The sequence below is a fragment of the Mus musculus genome, chromosome 8, assembly GCF_000001635.26.
Source record: "Mus musculus strain C57BL/6J chromosome 8, GRCm38.p6 C57BL/6J".
NCBI lineage: Eukaryota > Metazoa > Chordata > Mammalia > Rodentia > Muridae > Mus > Mus musculus.
The window spans coordinates 4,612,897-4,634,596 of NC_000074.6; the positions used below are offsets into that span (position 1 = coordinate 4,612,897).

General features: G+C 39.6%; 1 protein-coding gene across 3 annotated transcripts; it reads left to right on the forward strand.

Moving 5' to 3' along the window:
* Nucleotides 1-273: 273 nt before the first annotated feature.
* On the forward strand, nt 274-19,676 carry Zfp958 (zinc finger protein 958). 3 transcript variants are annotated; one of them, NM_145591.5, is made up of 4 exons: nt 274-382; nt 12,944-13,070; nt 13,268-13,328; nt 15,272-19,676. In NM_145591.5, exons 1-4 carry the CDS (start codon nt 380-382, stop codon nt 16,482-16,484), a joined length of 1,404 nt encoding a protein of 467 aa, NP_663566.1. In that variant the 5' UTR covers nt 274-379; the 3' UTR covers nt 16,485-19,676. The 3 variants fall into 3 exon arrangements, with proteins under 3 accessions (NP_663566.1, NP_001355334.1, NP_001355333.1); NM_001368405.1 differs by having other exon boundaries at nt 362-437; NM_001368404.1 differs by lacking the exon at nt 274-382 and adding an exon at nt 444-553.
* Nucleotides 19,677-21,700: the final 2,024 nt, after the last annotated feature.

Below are 21,700 nucleotides of genomic sequence, written 5' to 3' on the forward strand. Positions count from 1 at the left end.
ACTGGGGTGGTCCGTGGCAGGGCCTCCCTAAGGGCTGGCTGTGGTAGCTATTGGAGGACAAGAAAAAGTGCTATTGAAATGCGAATCTCTGCATATCTGGGAAAGGTCGGTCCTCGGCGTGGAAGCCTGGCCCAGGAACCACTATGCTCTGTCTCTTTAACACACTCTAACCCAAAGGGATGTGTTCCTGTCACTCAAGACTCATTGGCCAATCAGGTTCTCCAGGAAGGCCTCTCAGTCAGAAGAGGCGGGTTCTTCCGGGTGCCATACTGCAAGTCCAGCTCCGCCGCTGAGAAGCTCGAACGGTTCCGTGTGACGTGCTCTGTGTACTGCTGTTTGGTGCGGCTAGGAGAGCTCAGGCAAGCTCTGCAGTCACGGCATGGTGAGAGCAGGGTCACTTCCCCACGGCAAGGGGAAGAGCAGCCGGAGTGAGAGTGGTGGGTCCTCCCCAGAGGCTGGGTGGGAAGGCACAAGGACTTTGGAAATGCGGATCTTTGTATATCTGGAAATGGTCTGGCCCTGGACACTTCAGCACGCTCCAACCCTAACGGAGGTACTCAAGATGTTCAAGACTTGTTGGTCAATCAGGGCCTGCAGGCACACCTGCCAGTCAGAAGAGGAGGAGGGTCTCCCCCCCCCCCCCAGCTCCCCCGGGGTGCCCTGCTGCAGGTTCCGTTCTGTAGCTGAGCAGGTTTGACTGATCTGGTGTGCTGTGCTCTGTGTGCTGCTGCTGGATGCTGTGAGGGGAAATCAGACAAGATCCAAAATCTTGATATTGTGAGCGCAAGGTCATAGTCTGCAAAGGGGAGAAGCAGGCGACTGAGCAGCTGGGAGCTGGAGTGGTAGGTCCTTCCTGGGGCTGAGTGGGAAGCGGCAGCCTGTTGCACCCCCTCTGGTCTCTAGTCACTCCCTGGACCTCGTGGTGGCCTCAGAATTACTTCACTTTGGAGGCTGGATCAGTGCATTTGAAGCAGGGTCTTCTGTGTAGAAACATCCTTGGCAGGAAGACAAACTTGGATAGCCCTAGTTTCTCTAGTGTCTTCTACAAGTTCTTAGCATTTAACATTTAGGTGTAAGATCCATTTGGAGTTAATCTTGTGGAGGTTGTACAAGGTATCTCAAGTGCTGTGTAGCAGCACTCCAATATCTAGCTGTAATGTAGAAGATGATGTGAAGTAGTTACCAGTGCTTAGAAAGAGTAAGTGATATCAAATAATTTTTTTTTCTTTGCTTTTTCGAGACAGGGTTTCTCTGTGTAGCTCTGGCTGTCCTGGAACTCACTTTGTAGACCAGGCTGGCCTCGAACTCAGAAATCTGCCTGCCTCTACCTCCTAAGTGCTGGTATTAAAGGCGTGAGCCACCACCGCCCGGCTATCAAGCTAAGACTTCCTACAGAGAAGTAGTATGCTAACCAGACCTGTTAGAGATTAAGATGCTAGGATACACATGTTTGTTGACTAGGATTGTCCTGAAATATGGTTCCAAACCATAACAAAGGACACTCCCCTGATTTACAACCAGCCACTAGGTCTAAAAACAGGCCTCTATCAAGCTGCTCTCAGGGGGCATTACAGGGTCATAACCAACTGGTTAAGAGCACTGACTGCTCTTCCAGAGGTCCTGAGTTCAAATCCCAGCAACCACATGGTGACTCACAACCATCTGTAATGGGATCTGATGCCCTCTTCTGGTATGCATGAAGACAGCTACAGTGTACTCATATAAATAACAAATAAGTAAATCTTTAAAAAAGAAAGAAAGAAATACTGTATTAAAAAAAAAGACCTGATGTACTCTACAGGTATATTTTCTTCTTGTTCTGCCATATGGGCAAGAGTACGCTAGGTGATAACTCTTTGAAAGGAAAGGGCTTGGTTGTGTTGAGGGCTGTCCTGATAAAGCAAGGCTTTCCATGAAGCCCTCATGTATGGAGAATGACATAGCTTTTTCTCAGGCCCAGGAACATGCATTCAGAGCTAGTAACAGTCTGAGGCCTAGGACTTGGCAGCTTTCCTTAAGGCCCTGATTTATTGAGAATAAAATAGAGCTCCTTCTCTGTAATGGTTTGACTGTGCTTAGCCCAGGGAGTGGCACTTTTAGAAGGTGGTGTCCTCCTGGAGTAGGTGTGGCCTTGTTGGAGTAGGTGTATCACTGGGTTTGGGGGTTAAGACCCCCATCCTAGCGGCCTGGAAGCCAGTATTCTGCTAGCAAGCTTCAGATGAAGATGTAGAACTCGCAGCTCCTCCTGCACCATGCCTGACTGGATGCTGCTATGCTCCTGCCTTGATAATGGACTGAACCTCTGAGTCTGTAAGCCAGCCTCAATTAAGTGTTGTTCTTACAGGAATTGCCTTGGTCATGGTGTCTGTTCACAGCAATAAAACCCTAAGTAAGACACTCTCTAAAGCCATGACTATATTTGGGAGAGCTGGTAGTGGTCTAGAGCCAGGGCCTTTCAGGAGAGGTTGCTTCAGCTCTTCCCACCACAGTGGGCTGTGGCTCTCAGTCCCATGGCTACTGTGGGTTTGGTCAATATTGTTCTTGAAAGACCTTGTGTTCCCCTGTCCAGCCCTGTTTATTAAACTCCTCCTAAGTTTGTCCTTTGTATGATATTTTCTGCTGACTTCAAAGAAGTCTCCCATTTCCCCTGGAAGTAGTATAGAAAATACTGTTCTTACTAAGAAGCTTACTTGGTATAAAACAGCTTGTGTAAGGCCTCCTCACCCCAGCTTTTATATTTTCTATCTTCTACTTTTCTTATCTTTTTTATCTGGAACCTTCTACTTGGCACCCTGTCACTTAGTTTTGAGGACCTGTCACTGTAGTTTGAGGACACTGGTGTACTTAAGGGATAATTCTGGGAATATTTTTACTGTGTATATCTCCTGTCTGTCTAAGTGGCTAGACTTGGCAGTCTCCAGTTCATATTTAAATTGTTCAAAACATAACCTGGGGCCTGAACCTAAAGAGGCGTAAGGGTGATAGCGTATGTAGAATACAGAATCTGTTCTAGGATGGCTCCTCTTTTACTCTTAGCCAGAGCTGAATGCATGCAATTTTGAAAGGGATTTTCATTATCCTTTAATTGTGTATGGGATGATTTTTCCCTGGGAAGAGGTTCTAGGACAGGTGCATCTTCAGTCTTTTGTAAACGAGAAATGTTTCTGAGTCAAGCTATGTTGACTCAGGTCACCTTGATCCTAGTCAGTTGATCCGCAGGGCAATGACCTTGCTTGATTCAGTTTCCTAAATTCTAAGGATAAATGGCTATGTTACAACAGAGTTTTAAAAAATCACTCATTTGAGTCATGACCATTGCACTAACAGGAAAAGGGTTTGCATGTGGAGCATGGCTTTTGTCTTCAGACCAGAATAGGAGGAACAGTTTGCTGTACACTGCAGGGGAAGCAGGGGAGGCAGTAACTAGATCGCAGACTGCTGCGGAAGGGAGTCAGTGCACCATTCTGAAGAAGAACCTTAGTTAGGCAGGGTGAGTGGTTTTGTAATTTCCTATCATGTGTTAATTCATGCATGTGAATGAAAGCAGATCAGATTGGTGGTTGTAAAATTTGGGTAGGTTAGCTTGAGCCAGTGAATATTGAATTTTCAATTAAGGGGACTATCCTATGCAGATAGGTAAAATCCACATTGACACAGTTAAGCAAGCACAAAAATTTGAGACACAGGCTATTGTGCATAGCTTTGTGTGTCAAGTTGTAGATCTCAGCAGCTAACATTGCACACAGGGGCAAGGTTAAATAGTATCTTATTGATTTCACTCCCTCTACCAGGGAGTATTTCTCTTTTTTTCATCTTTTTATTGGTTATTTTAGTCATTAACACTTCAAATGTTATCCCCTTTCCCAGTTTCCCCTCCATAAACCCCCTATCCCCCCTCCCTCCCCTTGCCTCTATGAGGGTGCTCCCCAACCCACCCACCCACTCCTGCCTCATTGGCCTAGTGTTCCCCTATCCTGGGTCATCAGTCCTCCACTGGACTAAGGGGCTCCCGTCCTAGTGATGCCAGATAAGACAAACCTCTGCTACATATCCAGCTGGAGCCATGACTACCCTTTATGTACTCTTTGGATCATGGTTTAGTCGCTGTGAGGGTTTTTTTTTTTTTTTTTTTTTGAGGGGCTGGGGGGCTGGTTGGTTAATATTGTTGTTCTTCCTGTGAGGTTGCAAACCCCTTCAGCTCCTACAGTCCTTGCCCTAACTTCCCCATTGGGGTCCCCTTGCTCAGTCCCAATGTTTGGCTGTGAACATCCACATCTATATTGATCCAGATCTGGCAGAGCCTCTCAGGAGACAGCTGTATCAAGCTCCTGTCAGCAAGCACTTCTTGGTATCTGCAATAGTGACTGGGTTTGGTGTCTGCGTGTGCTATGGATCTCCAGGTGGGGCAAGGTCTGGATGGCCTTTCCTTCAGTCTCTGCTCCATTCTTTGTCCCTGTATTTCCTTTAGACAGGAGAAATTCTGGATTAAAATTTTGGAGATGGGTGGGTAGCCCCCATCGCTCAACCAGGGGCCACGCCTAACCTCTGGATATGGTCTCGATAAGTTTTTCCTCCCCTTTGTTGGGTATTTCAGCTAATATCATCCCTGTGGGGTCCTTGGAGGTTCTTGCTTTCCTAGCATCTGGGACTTTCTAGTTGCTACCCCTAATTCCCCATCCCCCATTGCTATACACCTCTGTTCATTTTCCTTTCCCTCTGCACATCTCCTCCATCTCCTCCCATACCTGGTTCTGCCCCTCTTTCCCCTCCCTCTCTTCTCTTCCTCCCACCCTCTACTTCCCTTGATTCTTTTGTTCCCCCTTCTAAGTAGAACTGAAGCATCCACTCTTTGGTCTTCCTAACTCTTGAGCTTCCTGTGGTCTGTGAGTTGTACTGTGGGTATTCCATGCTCTTTCCATACTATCCACCTATCAGTGAGCACATACCATGTGTGTTCCTTTGTGACTCGGTTACCTCACTCAGAATGATATTTTCTAGTTCCATCCATTTGCCTAAGAATTTCATGAAGTCATTTTTTTTAATAGCTGAGTAGTACTCCATTGTGTAAATGTACCACATTTTCTGTATTCATTCTTCTGTTGAAGGACATCTGGGTTCTTTCTAGCTTCTGGCTATTATAAATAAGGCTGCTCTAAACATAGTGGAGCATGTGTCCTTGTTATATGTTGGAGCATCTTTTGAGTTTATGACCAGGAGTGGTATAGCAGGGCCTTAGGTAGAACTATTTCTACTATTCTGAGAAACCGCCAGACTGATTTCCAGAGTGGTTGTACAAGCTTGCAATCCCACCAGCAATGGAGGAGTGTTCCTCTTTCTCCACATCCTCACCAGGATCTGCTGTCACCTGAGTTTTTGATCTTAGCCATTCTGACTGGTGTGAGGTGGAATCTCAAGGTTGTTTTGATTTGCATTTCCCTGATGACCAAGGATCTTGAACATTTCTTTAAATGCTTCTCAGCCATTCGGGATTCCTCTGTTGAGAACTCTCTGTTTAACTCTGTACCCCATCTTTAATTGGGTTATTTGAATTGTTGGAGTATAACTTCTTGGATTCTTTATGGACTTTGGATATTAGCCCTCTGTCAGATATAGGGTTAGTGAAGATTTTCCCAATCTGTAGGCTTCCATTTTGTGCTATTGACAGTGTCCATTGTCTTACAGAAGCTTTCCCTTTCATGAGATCCCATTTGCCAATTGTTGATCTTAGGGCTTGAGCCATTGAAATTCTGTTCAGGAATTGTCTCCTGTACCAACGTGTTCAAGGCTATTTCCCACTTTCTTTTATTAGGTTTAGTGTATCCAGTTTTATGTTGAGGTCCTTGATCCACTTGGGCTTGAGTTTTGTCCAGGTTGATAAATATTAATCTATTTGCATTCTTCTGCATGCAGACATACAGTTAGACCAGCACCATTTGTTGAAGATGCTTTCTTTTTTCCATTGTATGGTTTTAGCTTGTTTGTCAAAAATCAAAGATCCCCAGGTGTATGGGTTTTTGGAGGTCCTTAATTCAATTTCATTGATCAACCTGTCTGTTTCTGTACCAATACCATGTCAGTTTTATCACGATTGCTCTGCAGTACAGTTTGTGGTCAGGGATGGTGATTCCTCCAGAATTTCTTTTATTGTTCAGGATTGTTTTAGCTATCCTGGGTTTGTTGTTGTTGTTGTTCTGTATGAAGTTGAGAATTGCTCTTTCAAGGTTTGTGAAACATGTGTTAGATTTTGGTGTGAATAGCATTGAGTCTGCAGCTTGCTTTTGATGAGGTGACCACTTTCATTATGTTAATCCTATGAGTCTCTGAGCATGGGTTATCTTTTCATCTTCTGAAATCTTCCTCAGTTTCTTTCTTCAGGGACTTGATGTTCTTGTCATGCAGATCTTTCACTTACTTGATTAGAGTTACACTAAAATATTTCCCATTATTTGTGGCACTTGTGAAAGATGTTGCTTCCCTACTTTCTTTCTCAGCCTGTTTATTATTTGTATAAAGGAGTTCTACTAAATTGTTTGAGTTAATTTCATATCCAACTGTTTTTCTGAAGTTGTTTATCAGCTGTAGGAATTCTCTTGTAGAATTTTTGGGGTTGCTTATGTGTACTATCATATCTTGACTTCTTCCTTTCCAATTTGTATCCTTTTGATCTCCTTGTGTTGCCTTATTACTCTAGCTAGAACTTCAAATTGTATCTGGGATAGGAAGAGATGGGCAGTCTTCTCTTGTTCCTGATTTTAATGAGACAGCTTCACTTTTCTCTCCATTTAATTTGATGTTTCCTTGGCTTTCTGTAAATTGCTTTTATTATGTTTAGGTATGTGCCTTGAATCTCTGATTTCTTCTAGACTTAACACGAAGAGATGTTGGATTCGTGAAAGGCTTTTTTAGCATCTGATGAGATTATTATGTGATTTTAAAATTTCAGTTTGTACATGCAGTTGATTAAGTTGATCAATATTTGTATATTGAGCTGAACTCTCCCTGCATCCCTGTATTTACACCTACTTGATCATGGGGAATGATGTTTTTGATGTGTTCTTGGATTGGGTTTGTGAGAATTTTTAAAAATATTTTTCCAACAATTTTCTTTTTTTTTTTTTTTTTTTTTTTTTTTTAGATTTTATTTATTTCTTTATTACATGTAAAGTACACTGTAGCTGTCCTCAGACACTCCAGAAGAGGGAGTCAGATCTTGTTACGGATGGTTGTGAGCCACCATGTGGTTGCTGGGATTTGAACTCCTGACCTTCGGAAGAGCAGTCGGGTGCTCTTACCCACTGAGCCATCTCTCCAGCCCCCCCAACAATTTTCAAAAGCAAAATTGGTCTGAAGTTTTCTTTTTTGTTGAATCTCTGTGTAGTTCAGTATCAGGGTGTTTGTGCTTTCTTTATTGCTTCTATTTCCATTTTTAGGTTTTGAACTATTTTATGTATTTCCTTCAAGTGTTTGTTACTGTTTGATTGTGCTTGCCTATATTTCTTTTTTTTTTTTTTTAAAAAAATTAGGTATTTTTCTCATTTACATTTCCAATGCTATCCAAAAAGTCCCCAATACACTGCCCCCCCACTCCCGTACCCACCCACTCCCACTTTTTGGCCCTGGCGTTCCTCTGTACTGGGGCATATAAAGTTTGCAAGTCCAATGGGCCTCTCTTTCCAGTGATGGCTGACTAGGCCATCTTCTGATACATATGCAGCTAAAGTCAAGAGCTCCGGGGTACTGGTTAGTTCATAATGTTGTTCCACCTATAGGGTTGCAGATCCCTTTAGCTCCTTGGGTACTTTCTCTAGCTCCTCCATTGGGGGCCCTGTGATCCATCCAAGAGCTGACTGTGAGCATCCACTTCTGTGTTTGCTAGGCCCTGGCATAGTCTCACAAGAGACAGCTATATCTGGGCCCTTTCAGCAAATTCTTGCTAGTGTATGCAATGGTGTCAGCGTTTGGAAGCTGATTATGGGATGGATCCCTGGATATGGCAGTCTTTAGATGGTCCATCCTTTCGTCACGGCTCCAAACTTTATCTCTGCAACTCCTTCCATGGGTGTTTTGTTCCCAATTCTAAGAAGGGGCACAGTGTCCACACTTTGGTCTTCGTTCTTCTTGAGTTTCATGCGTTTAACAAGTTGTATCTTATATCTTGGGTATCCTAAGTTTCTGGGCTAATATCCACTTATCAGTGAGTACATATTGTGTGAGTTCCTTTGTGATTGTGTTACCTCACTCAGGATGATGCCCTCCAGGTCCATCCATTTGCCTAGGAATTTCAAAAATTCATTCCTTTTAATAGCTGAGTAGTACTCCATTGTGTAAATGTACCACATTTTCTGTATCCATTCCTCTGTTGAGGGGCATCTGGGTTCTTTCCAGCTTCTGGCTATTATAAATAAGGCTGCTATGAACATAGTGGAGCATGTGTCCTTCTTACCGGTTGGAACATCTTCTGGATATATGCCTAGGAGAGGTATTGCGGAATCCTCTGGTAGTATTATGTCCAATTTTCTGAGGAACCACCAAACTGATTTCCAGAGTGGTTGTACAAGCTTGCAATCCCATTTCCTATATTTCTTTAATGAATTTATGTACTTCCTCTTTAAGGATCCCTATCATTTTCATATAGTTGGTTTTAAGGTCTTTTTCTTGGGCTTTCAGCTATATGGGAACATTCAGGACTTAGTGTGGTATGATTACTTGGCTCTGTTGGTGAAATATTTCTTTGGTTTTTATTGATTATGTTCTTATTCTGGTGTCTAGACATCTGGGATTGGGGTGATTATAGGTCTAGGTGCTGATTTCTGTGTTTGTTTTGTTTGAGTATTTTTTTCTCTGGGTTTCTGTTTGTTCTCTGAATTTTCTGAAAGTGTGTTGTCTGAATGTTGCCTCTTTTACTGACCTGGTTAGTGGGTATATTCCAAGAGGAATGCTTGCTAGTGTTGGAGGTCATGGAGAGATAATCTTAGCATTCTACTTGAGGTTTAGGCATGGGGAGGGGAAGCTGCCTCTGGTGTTCTAGTCCAGTGCTTGCAGCAACTTTGAAATTTTGGTCTGGAGTAACAGATAGTCTGGTAGATATCTGGACAGCCTGCCTACGTGGTTTTCTGGCAGGAGTAGCATATGGTTAAAACTTTCTTATATATTATTGTTTCTGTGGCTTAGTTAGCTTTAGTTTCTCAACATTTCAGAACCTACAATCATCTGAGGGGGCCTCAGTTGAAGGTGTGCCACCATCAGAATGGCTTGTTGCTATGTCTGTGAGACATTATGTTGGTTGATGATTGAGGTAGAGAAGCTCTTCCATTGAAGGTGGTAATATCCATAAGCAAGTGGGCCTGGACTGGATAGGGAAGCTACCTTAGCATGATGCAGTGACCAGGCAAGAGACCAAGCCAGGAAACAGTTTGCCCATTTTCTAGCACGAGTTTCTATTCTAGGTCTAAAGAGTGATAGACTGTGATCCGACAGAAACACCCAAAAAACCTGTTTATTACCTGTGCTGCTTTTGCTTAGAGGATTCATTCACAGCAGCAGAGTAACAAGTTAGAACAACAACAACAAAATAATATGTAAAAAGTTATTTTGCTGCTGGAGAGAAACTTGGAATATTCTTTTTTGGAAGAATGTGAAAAATATTAGAAATTAAGGTGGCAGATGGCATAAAAAAGCTGTACAGAGAGCTTAATCAGCTGTTCATGTAAGACCTGGAAGATCAGAGTTTTGAGAGTGAGGCAGACAGAAGAAATCAAGGTCATAGGATTTCAGTGAAAAAATAGACTCCATGAAAAATTTAGCTTGAGGTCTTTTGTGTAGTATTTTGGCCCCAAATCTTTTTTATTCTGCCATGCCCTGAGAAACTGAGTAAGGCAGACTTAAAAAATAATAGATTGATTTTATAGACAAAATACTAAACCTGTTGGATTGCTGTTACTAATGACTCAGTCACATCTATGATGAAAAAAGCAACATGTGGGACAGAAATAATGCGGTTTATGTTTTGTAAAGAAAAACAGCACTAGGTAGTTTCAGATGGCAGTCAAGTGCTGAAACAGAAGCAGGAATTTTCAAGGAGATTATTACCATTAAAGAGAAGGTCCAGGTACGTGCCCTAATGGTAATACTGCTAAGTATTAAATAAATGAAAGAAGGAGGCATAGTTATTCCTAGTCCCAGGAAAGAACTTCATATAAAATCTGCTGCAACTGTGGTTCAAGTGTAGCAGGGTCTGTTTGAATTTAGAAGTCAAACTGACAGGATCACCCATCTTGTGCTGGTTCTGGAAACAAGAAAGATGCAAAACTCAAAGGTTAGGAATTCCTCCTTCATGATTTCAGTTCAGCACGGTTGCTTCCATCCATGTTTGACAAAGTCAGAGCTCCAGTGAAGAGATTAAACATTTATTGGGTGAAGCTATGAGAATGGATCCTCCATTATCTTTTGAGACTAGAACCTGTTGAGATACTCACACTACAAGGTATCTGCCATAGAGAGCTGCATATAGGGAATGGAAGTAAGCAAAGTGAGAGATGTATGAGAAGTTGCAGTGATAGAGACAGCTTATCAATTTGAAACTGAAGCCCTATATGTCTGAGACAGAGCTACAGGATATGGTGTTGCCCTCCCTGCTGGGTCTGTTGCCTTGGTTCAATTTTCGTTCACTATATACACATTTCCTTTTTATTGGAATGAGAAGGGCTATTCTGTGCCATTGTGTGTTGTTTTCTGATTTTACAAGATATGGCAATTAAGAGATTGTCTTGAGTGCCAGAAGAAACTTTGGACATTTGAACAGTATGAGTTGTTTCAGAGTATGAAGATCATTGAAGTTAAAATAAATTTATTTTCATCATGGGATGACCATGAGCCTATAGTGACCAGAATCAGAGTTCCAGGACAGCCAGGGCTATACAGAGAAACCCTGTCTCGAAAAATCAAAAAAAACCCAAAAACAAAAAAAATCAAAACATCTGGCTAGCAAAATAGCTTATCGTTGAAGATTTAAAGTTATGGTCTATAATGGCAAAGGCATGCCAGCATGAGAAAGAAGGTGGCTGATCAGATTATAGATTATAGATTGAATCAAAAAGCTCCCAGATCGTATGATGTCTTTGAGCACTTGTTTCTCTCTTTTGTTTTTTTTTTTCTTTTCTTTTTTGGTGAGTTTGAGGAAGCTTTTGTAGTAGGAGCCATTCTAAATTCCATATTGGGGATAAAATTTGAATATGTATAAACTCAACCCATTTCCTGTTCTTTATGTCTACTGGGTTGTGGTTGAAACTGATCAGCCACCTTCTTTCTTTAAATCAACTAAATTATATTAGAAGCAATTTTTATTCAACGATAAGCTATTTTGCTAGCCAGATGTTTTGATTTTTTTTTGTTTTTTGGTTTTTTTTTGGTTTTTTTCGAGACAGGGTTTCTCTGTATAGCCCTAGCTGTCCTGGAACTCACTTTGTAGACTAGGCTGGCCTCGAACTCAGAAATCCACCTGCCTCTACCTCCAGAGTGCTGGGATTAAAGAAGTGCGCCACCACCGCCCAGCTGTTTTGATATTTTTAATTTTGTTCTTTTTGGTTTTGAAGGCAAAGTTTCTCTGTGTAACCTTCCCTGTTCTCAAAGTGGGAATTAGACAAGGCAGACTTCAAACATGGAGACCCACCTGGCTGTAGAGTTCTAGAGGCCAAAATGACTGACTTTTTGTTTTTGTTTTTATATATTGGCTGATGGTGCTGGAATGTTGGTTTTTGTACAAGTCAAGCATATGCTGTTGTGCTGATCTTCCTCCACATCTTCAACTTTTAAGTTTGATAGCGTATATTCTGTTTTTCAAGACAGCGTATATTCATGATGTTAATGGTACCTGAGCCTTCTGAGTCATTGAATTGCAGATGTGTGACATTATTCCTACCTGTCATGTTTGTTTCTAATTTTAAAGATGAATATTAGTATCTTGCATGTATGCATGATTATGTGCCTGATTCGTGCCTATTCCTCATAGTAGTCAGAACATGACCTCAGAATTCCTGAAGTTGGAACACTAGATAGTTATAAGACACCTTGTAATTACTGGCAAGTGATTCCAGTTATTTGCAAGACTTAGCAAGAGCACTTCACTGGTAAGCCATCCCTCCTGCCATATGTTGCTTATTTATGATCAGCATTTATATTGCTAATATTTTATTCATTTATTTATAACTGTGTAAACATGCATTTCCTTTTAGTAAGATCTTACTAATGTTACAGTTTAAACTGGGGCACTTAAGGTCTCAGGAAGATGAATACAGAACTGTATTCAACTGGAACTTCAGTAAAGACCTCTGAGTTCTTTGTTTTTGTTTTTTTTGTTTTTTGTTTGTTTGTTTGTTTGTTTTTTTTTTTTTGCTTAATTGATTTTTTGCAGGGGTGTCAGAATCTTAATATGTACCTCTGAATGTCCTGTATCTCATTACATGGACTAGACTGGCATCCAACTCAATGAGATAACATATACCTCTGGCTCCTGATTTCTAGTATTAAAGGCATGAGCAAATACACCCAGCTTATCCATCTTTTTTGTTAGTAATTATTCAAATCATTTCTCTGATATGTACTCACTACTGTTGATCTTTTTGCTTTTCTCTCTCTCTCTCTCTTTCTCTCTCTTTCTCTCTCTCTCTCCCTCTCTCTCCCTCCCTCTCTCTCTCTCTCTCTCTCTCTCTCTCTCTCTCTCTCTCTCTCTCTCTCTTAGTAGGTGTTTCTCTTGCAAAAGGCACAGAAATGATCAAGGGTCACAATCCTCTTCAATTTCCTTACTTGGCAATTCCATTATAACATCTGTATTATGGAATAGGTGTTGGAAGTACCAGAATTATAAGAATATATTGTCAATGTAGTATACATTTACAGTGCTGCCAGTAACAACCTTTTTGTTGTACACATGTTTGGGGTATTTCAGGATGCAGTGACCTTTGATGATGTGCATGTGGACTTCACTTCGGAAGAGTGGGCTTTGCTGGATCCTTCCCAGAAGAGTCTTTACAAAGATGTGATGCTGGAGACCTACTGGAACCTCACTGCTATAGGTATAACAGTAAATATTCTTACTTTTTAAAATAAGGGACACATTTTTTTTTGTTATTGATTCTTTATTGTAAGTTCAATTGAGAATGAAGAAGAATGAAGTGAATAAATCAGGCATGGTTCTAAGGTTTAATGAAGATACTTAAATTTTGTCTAATTTCCAATAATATAGCATATATTTTCTGATACTATATTTTAGGTTACAATTTGGAAGACCAAACTATTGAAGAACATTTTCAAAGTTCTAGAAGACATGGAAGGTAATTTTCATGTACAAGTTAATATAATTGTGCCTTTAAAAATTTTTTTTTACAGTGTCATAGAAGTGTTTAAAACAGCAACATTTTAAAAAGCACTGCTTTAAGTTGTAAATTCTTACAAAACTATATGTATTAGTCAGCATTTTACTGCTGTGGACAGACACCACAACCAAGGCAACTCTTATAAGGACAACTTTTAATTGGGGTTGGCTTACAGGTTCAGAGGTTCAGTCCATTATCATCAAGGCTAGAGCATGGCAGCATCCAGGCAGGCATTGTACAGGCAGAGCTAAGATCTAAGAGCTAAGTTCTACATCTTCATCTGAAGGCTGCTAGCAGAATACTGACTTCTAGGCAGCAAGATTGAGGGTCTTAAAACCCATGCCCACAGTAACACACCTACTCCAACAAGACCACAATGCCAAATAGTGCCACTTCCTAGGCCAAGCATATTCAAACCATGGCATCATATATCCCAGTGTCAGGTATCTTATTTGTGTTTGTACATCATCCCTCTAAGAAAGAATTCAAGGAGACAATGACTTAGCAGACATCACCATTTGAATCATAGCCCCATTGGATCTGTGCTACAGAACTGCCAGTTTGTTTGGTCTTGTAATACTCAGATATTGTAAAAGATATATACATTGAATAGATAATAAGTATATCTCCAAAACCTTCTAATAAACAAATAGTCCATATTAAAGCTGGTATTGCTCTAATGCCTGTAGTAATATTACTAAGTTTGGTGAAAGGGGCAGTTTATGAGAGTCAAGAATGTTGTTGTGGAAAAAAATTTAATCCCTATACTACATGTCTATGAGGAACAAAAAGTCAGAACTGTGGGAATGCAATGTGGAAACCTTTCATTTGCTATTCTTTCAATAGATATATCATTTGTCACAATGGATATAAGCCATGTAGGCATAGAAATATTGAAAGAAGCAATGTACTTCTCTCTTCAAAACTAATTAGAAGATATGTAGTGGTATAAGGGTCCATGATTGGCCAAAAACAATACCTCAGACTCAAATAGTATCAAAGGCAAGTATTTATTTTGCAAAAATCCAGCATTCACGGGTCTACCATTCATCAGGATGGAAGACGGAGATGTGAGTGTCACATCTTAATTTAAAGGCAATTTGGGGAATTTCAGGGAAGAGTAGGTGACCTTTATCCTGATTGGTTGTCTGTATATCCAGGATATGCATGTCTACAGGATTGGCTAGGGCTCCAGGGACTTTCCAGGGGGAGCCTAGAAACTGTTGCTGACTCACGTGACTATTTATTTTTGCCTCCAGCCAGATGATGAGGCAGCTCATTATTGGCTGCCCATGGAGGCTATGATTTTTCCAATAACTGACTTGCCCAGACTTGTCCAGTTTGGGGAACAGAAACTTAGGCCTAGTCTTTCAAACTGTTGGTTTGGAGCCTGTCATAGAGTTTGCCTGATTTAGTCCTCTCAGTAGTCTCCACTTTGAGTAGATTTTCTGAATGTGATACAAGTTTACAATTAATTAGTTTTCCAAGTTCATTGGGAATACAGCCACAAACTCACACTGCAGAAGATCCCTATGAGTACTAGAAATGTGGAAATTCTTCTGTTTGTCCTGGTTCACTTGGCAAATGTAGTATGACTTACAGTATAGGAAAATTTATGAATGCAATCAGTGTGGTAAGGTTCTAAGTTCTTACTGTTCTCTTCAAATATGTAAAAACCATCATAGAGAAAAAGCATGCTATAAATATAAGCCATGTAGTAAATGCTCTTACTATCATAGGTATCTTCAAAGATGCAAAGCAACCCATATCAAAGGGATACATTAAACAAAGTAATAAAATGTTAAGATCTGATTCTTCTTTACAATTAGATCAGATTGTTAAAGATAAAAAGATTAATTGATATAATGAATGTAGTAAAGGTTTCACAATTATCTTTGCAGACCTGAAAGAAGTCATACTGGAGAGAAACCCTATGAAGAAATTAAGTATGGTGAAGCTTTTGCACATCACGGTAGTCTCCAAATACATAAAAGAATTCATACTGGAAAGAAATTCTATGAATGTAATCCATGTGGTAAAGCCTTTGCATATCACTGCCATCTTCGAATACATAAAAGGATACATACTGCAGAGAAACTCTACAAATGTATTCAATGTGGTAAAGCTTTTTCAGAACATAATACTCTTCAAAAACATAAAAGAACTCATTCAGAAGAGAAACCCTATGAATGTAATCAATGTGGTAAAGCCTTTGCACATCATAATATTCTTCGAAATCATGAAAGAACTCATATTGGAGAGAAACCTTACCAATGTAATGAATGTGATAAGGCCTTTTCACAACACTATTATTTACGAATACATAAAAGAATACACACTGGAGAGAAACCTTATGAATGTAATCAGTGTGATAAAGCCTTTGCATGTCTCAGCTATCTTCGAGTGCATGGAAGAACACATACTGGAGAGAAACCTTACAAATGTAATCAATGTGGTAAAGTCTTTGCAAGTCATAGTAATCTTAAACGACATAAAAGAACACACACTGGAGAGAAACCTTATGAATGTAATCAGTGTGGTAAAGCCTTTTCAGACCACCATACTCTCCGAATACATGAAAGAGCACATACGGGAGAGAAACCCTTTGAATGCAACCAGTGTGGTAAAACCTTTAAACTACACAGTCAACTCCGAATACATAAAAGAACGCACACCGGAGAGAAACCTCATGAATGTAATCAATGTGGTAAAACCTTTGCATGTCCCAGTAGTTTCCAAAAACATAAAAGAATACATACTGGAGAGAAACCCTATGAATGCAATCAGTGTCTTAAAGCCTTTGCATATCATAGTAGACTCCGAAAACATGAAAGAACACATACTGGAGAGAAACCCTTCAGATGTAATCAATGTGGCAAAATCTTTTCACAGTCCAATAGTCTCCAAGTACATAAAAGAACACATACTGGAGAGAAACCCTATGAATGTGATAGATGTGGTAAAGCCTTTCCATATGATAGTAGTCTCCGAGTGCATAAAAGAACACACACTGGAGTGAAGCCTTATGAATGTAACCAGTGTGGCAAAGCCTTTGGATATAACAGTCATCTTCAGAGGCATGAAAGAACACATACTGGAGAGAAACCTTATTAATGTAAGCAATGTGGTAAATCCTTTGTATGTCACAGTATTCTTCAAAGGCACAAATGAATTCATACTGAAAAGAAACCTCAAGAATGTATTTAATATGGTGAAGGCTTTGTGTGGTTTTATAACCATCATCATGAAAGTACACATACTGGAAATAAATTCTATGAATGTAGGCAATGTGGTAAAGTCTTTGTGTTATGGAGCCCACTTAGATCCAACACAACTAAAATACCAGGTTAATGCTGATGACAGTTTATTATAGTCAAGCCATTACTGATCAATCAGGGCCACAGAACATACTCAGGAGCTGAACTTTAACTCTGAGCCAGAACAGTACCAGGCTTTAAAGCTTGAAAACCACAAACATCTGTGCCAAGCTACAGCAATTTTTCCCACCAATCAGATTTGGGGCTAGGAGTATTCCTTATGTAGTTGATCTTTGTCAGTTGGTGCAGAACATAGGTTTTAGAGCCTAAAAATTATATTCATTTTCTCTTTGTGGTTAGAAACAGGCATTGCGTTTTGGGGAACAGAAGATGCATAACTGAAGCTGTTGTTAGGAATAGTCAGTATGTTATGAAAAATAAGGACCATGGTTAGGAACAGTTATGATGTTTTGGGGAACAAAGATGAATAATGGAAAGTTATTAGGCAGTCTCTAGCTCCCTTATGTTCTGGGAACTTGAGTTTAGTTTCACCAATGATTAAATGAAGTCTAGTAACACAATGGCTGTACTTTGGACAATTTTATTGTTCATAGCATTTGCATATTACAATCATCTTTGAATATGTAAATGAGAGAAACCCTATAAATGGAGTCAATATTAGGAAGCCTTTTCTCAGAACAGTTATTTACAAATATATAAAAGAAAATATCCTGGTGAGAAACCCTACAAATGTAATCAGTTTGATAAAGCCTTTTCATAACATAGTTATTTATGGCTAGATAAAAGAACACATAGGCAATGTGGTAAAGCCTGTACATGTAGCAGTAGTTCATGGAGCAGAAATTGTGAGGAAAAGCCATACTGCAAAGAAACCCTGTAAATGTAGTCAGTGTGGTAAAGCTTTGTATTTCATAGTATCTTTATTCAATATCAAAACCCTTAGTGTGTAACCAATCTGTTAAAGGCTTTACATACCACAGTAGTGTTTAGAGACCTGAAAGAATACATACTGTGAGGGATCTATAAGGATTTTATAAGAACTTTTAAATTTATAATTAATATAATTTTATAAGTAAGCCAAAATTATTGTTCTGGAGAAAACATCTGACACGTGTCAACAATCCAGGCATTATGATGCTCCTCTTTACTTTGTACTTGTAAATTCATACTCATAATAGCTGCGTGGATAAAGGATAAGATAGCCCTTTTGGATTTCACAATTCAATTACATGAAATAACTCATCTAGATGTAAAAGTTGAGGGGTGTGTATTAGTGCCTTTTCTGTTGCTGTAATAAAACATAATGCCTAGGGCAACTTATAAAAAATGTTTAATTTGACTTATGGTTCCATGGGGCTATGGGATCACCATGAACGTGGCAGTGCAACAAGTGTCACACATGACAGCTAAAAGAGGAGACTTATACCTCACATCCTCAATATGCAGCAAGAATTAGTCAGACCTAGAAATAGTGTGCAGATCTAAACTCTCAAGCCAACTGCAAGTGATGTATTTCTTTCAGCAAGGCAGCATTTCTTAATTCTTTCCAAGAAAATATCAACTGAGCAATATTGATTTCTCTAACTTCATGCCTATGTGCTTCCGTTCTGTTACCATTCATGATGAAGAAAAACTGTAGGTAACCTTCTAGGTTCCTTAACATCCGAGTTAAAGGAGTGAATGCTTACATAAGAAAAACATCCATGAGTAAAAATTATTTGTTTATAATTTTCATTTTAATTATGTGGTGGGGTGTGTGTGTGTGTGTGTGTGTGTGTATTCCCTGGGGTCTTGTAGCAAGAATTATGGGGATTTGTCAAAAACATGACCTGATCCTCGGAATGAACTTGTCTTAACTGCTTGGCCATCACTTTAACCCTGTAAATATTTTAAAGACTATATAAATCATTGTGATGCTAGGAAATAAGAAAGAACTCATACAAGAGAAATACCATACTTTTCAAGTAAGGGTGTCTGTGAAAGGGTGGTGGGTGGTTGTTCATTTTGTTTTTCATATTTTCACAAAGTCCTTTGAGGTGATATTTGTCATCAAGCCTGGCTTGGATGCCAGTAATTAGTCAAGGCTATATTTGAACTCTTGACTCTCGTGTACCAGCATTCTGGGTACAAGTCCAAGAGTAGTAGATGTACCCCCCCCCCCAAAGTGTCCTGTTGTGTCAACTCTTTTTTAACAATGTTAGGATTGAAATGCTTAATAGAAGCGAATATAAGAAACAGTAAAGCCTCATGTGTGTTACCAAAGTGGCGTTTTCATCTATGTGTTAAGAGATGTAGCATAGTGAGCAATCAACTGTATGTCTCACAATGTAGTTGGATGTGCTGTGGCTATGTATGTTACTTGATGTTCCATGCTTCATGTTCCCATTAGTTAACATTTGGCACTTCATTTTGAAGTACCACCTTCTAATCGAATTATCTAGAGATGCTATATAATTCAACAGCCATGAGATTTTAAAATTTTCTGTGTGTGTGTATAAAATGCAATTATGGATTTTTGGGCCATGACAGATAGGTGGAGAGTAGAAGACAACTTTGTGGGGTCTACTTTGGCTATCTTTATATGATAATCAGTGTCAGGATGCTAGCTTTTAACACCACAGACTTCCCTACTGAGCCATCTTACTGGTGTTCACATAAGATTAATTGAAACAATACATCAGTAAAATAGTAATTTCTTTTTCAGATTATGAGCATATTGTCATCTAAGGATGGAGGAAAACAGGAGAAACTGAATAATAAATCCTATTTGCAAATGCAAATGATATACTGCTTTTTTATGGGGATGTGTTCATTTATTCTGAGTAGTAAACTCTTGTGCTTAATGTTTTCCTAGAACTACAAATGAATGCTAGAGAATGGTCTTGTTGCTTGCTGCTAAGCCTAATGACTTGAATTGAATCTTTGGTAGAATAATATTAGTCCTACAAATTGTTCTCTTATTTCTATACTTGGACTGTAGCACATTTACCCACACACCAGCTCATACATAAATGATTTTAAACCCAAATGACTGCTTGGATTTCATCTCTAGAACTCATGTAGGTGAAGTAGATAGTAGACACCAATAAGTTGTTCTCTCTCTGCCACATGAGCACCATGAGACAAGTGTGTGCACACAAGCACGTGTCAAACATTTTTAAGTGGATGAAATTGACAATGCAAAGAAAATAACCCAATTATTGAGAACATATGAAGTGACTTGCCAGTTTAAATGATTAGGGTAGAATTTCAAGAAGTATTACTGTTCATCCAATCAAGGACGGTTTCTTTTCAAATCTTATTTTATCCTTCAATTCTTTAGTTCAAAACTATGTCATTTTAAAAATCATGAGCTGGTCTTAGAGGTGAATCCCTATAATTCCAGCACCTGAGAGACAGTGGTAGGCCAATTTCTCTGAGTTTGAGCCCAAATTGGTCCATATAGTGAGTTCTAGGACAGCCATAGTGATGTAGAGACATCCTGTCTCAAAAAATTCCAAAAGGAAAAAGTATTGAATTATCCTCATAAAATCTGACTGGTTTTAATAATACTTTTTGTTATTTTTACTCACTTTAGGAGAATTATGCTAACAATGAAAATAAGCAATGTGGAGAGTTTTCACAGGAAATCCAGTGAATCCTTCAGCAAGCATTTAGCAGAGTCTATCACTGTTAAATGATAGGAGACAGAGGAATAATGTAGTATCTATATTATTTCTCTTATGTACTGTGTAGAAGCATCGCCTGTCAATAAACACCTGATGGCCTATTAGCAGAGGCAGGAAAAAGAAGTTGGGACATCTGATAGAGATTGGAACTCTTAAGTGTTAGATGTAGGTGGGCGATCCCACCTGGGCTTGGAGGAAATAGACACATGAACTGAGTACCCGTGTGTCACACAGACTAGAATAAACAGGTTATATAAGTTGTAAGATAATTAGGGAATGAGCCAAAGCTTATGGCCTGGGTGGGCATTTATTCTGGGATCAAAGAGGCTGGCTAGAATAATTCATGGTTACAAATGGTGCCTAACGTGGTGGAAGACTGTTTTAGCCAAGGAGTGGGAAACTCCAGAGGCTGTGCAGAAGACATCTTTAAAAACAAACAAGCAATCCTTCTTTGTAGAAAAGCTGGCTCTTCTGGAGTCTCAGTTCAATTCCTAGTCACAGCTCTACTAACTAGAGGCCCATGAGCTAACTCATGGAGCTTTAGAGTACTTCCCAGGCAGGGCAGAGGTACTGAACTGTCTGGGCTCCTGGAAAACCACTGACTACCTGTGGGAGAAGCCTGCAATGGGCTTGAACATACTCCCTAAGGCCTGGAGTGGGTGGAATTCAAAGGGCAAACAGCTGCACCAGGCCATAAAATCAGCAAGGACTGCCTACTAGACCAATCCAAGAGGGCAGAGCTAGCCACCATAGACATGTGCCTGCCTGAGGAACCAGTAAATACACAGAAGGACAAAAGGAACATTTCCCAGCGCTGTGGCATGACTGAGGAGGCCCAGACTTCTGAATAGAAAAGCTAGCTCATCTTCTTGAGCCTTGACTCAGTTTCTAGGCACAGCTTTATAACTAGAGGCCCCTGAGCTAACTCAGCTGGTGGTCTCTCAGGCCATTATGTATAAGTTTGAAAACAGTAAAGTAGATATAAATACTTAGTTGAAAATAATCAAATAAGATATTTCAAGAGAGAGATAAATAATATTAAAAAGGTTTCCCCAGACAAAAGATTTTAGAGAAAATTCAATACACAAAAAGACATTAAGTTTAGAAAGCAATGAGAGAAATAAATATCCTAGAAAATAAAGTCTCTAAAGAAATAAAAGAAAGTGAAAAAGTGTTAATAATAAAGAGAGAGATAGAAAAGTAAGGTTTCCAAAGGATGGAGAGATTTAAAAGGAAATATTTTCCATATTAAAAATGGAAAACACAGTAGGAAAAGGCACTTGGGCTCCATATAGTTTTGTTTTGACTGTCCACATAAAAATAATGATATGTACAACTTTATATGTCCTTTTAAAGAGATATCAGAATAAAGCAGACTTAGAAA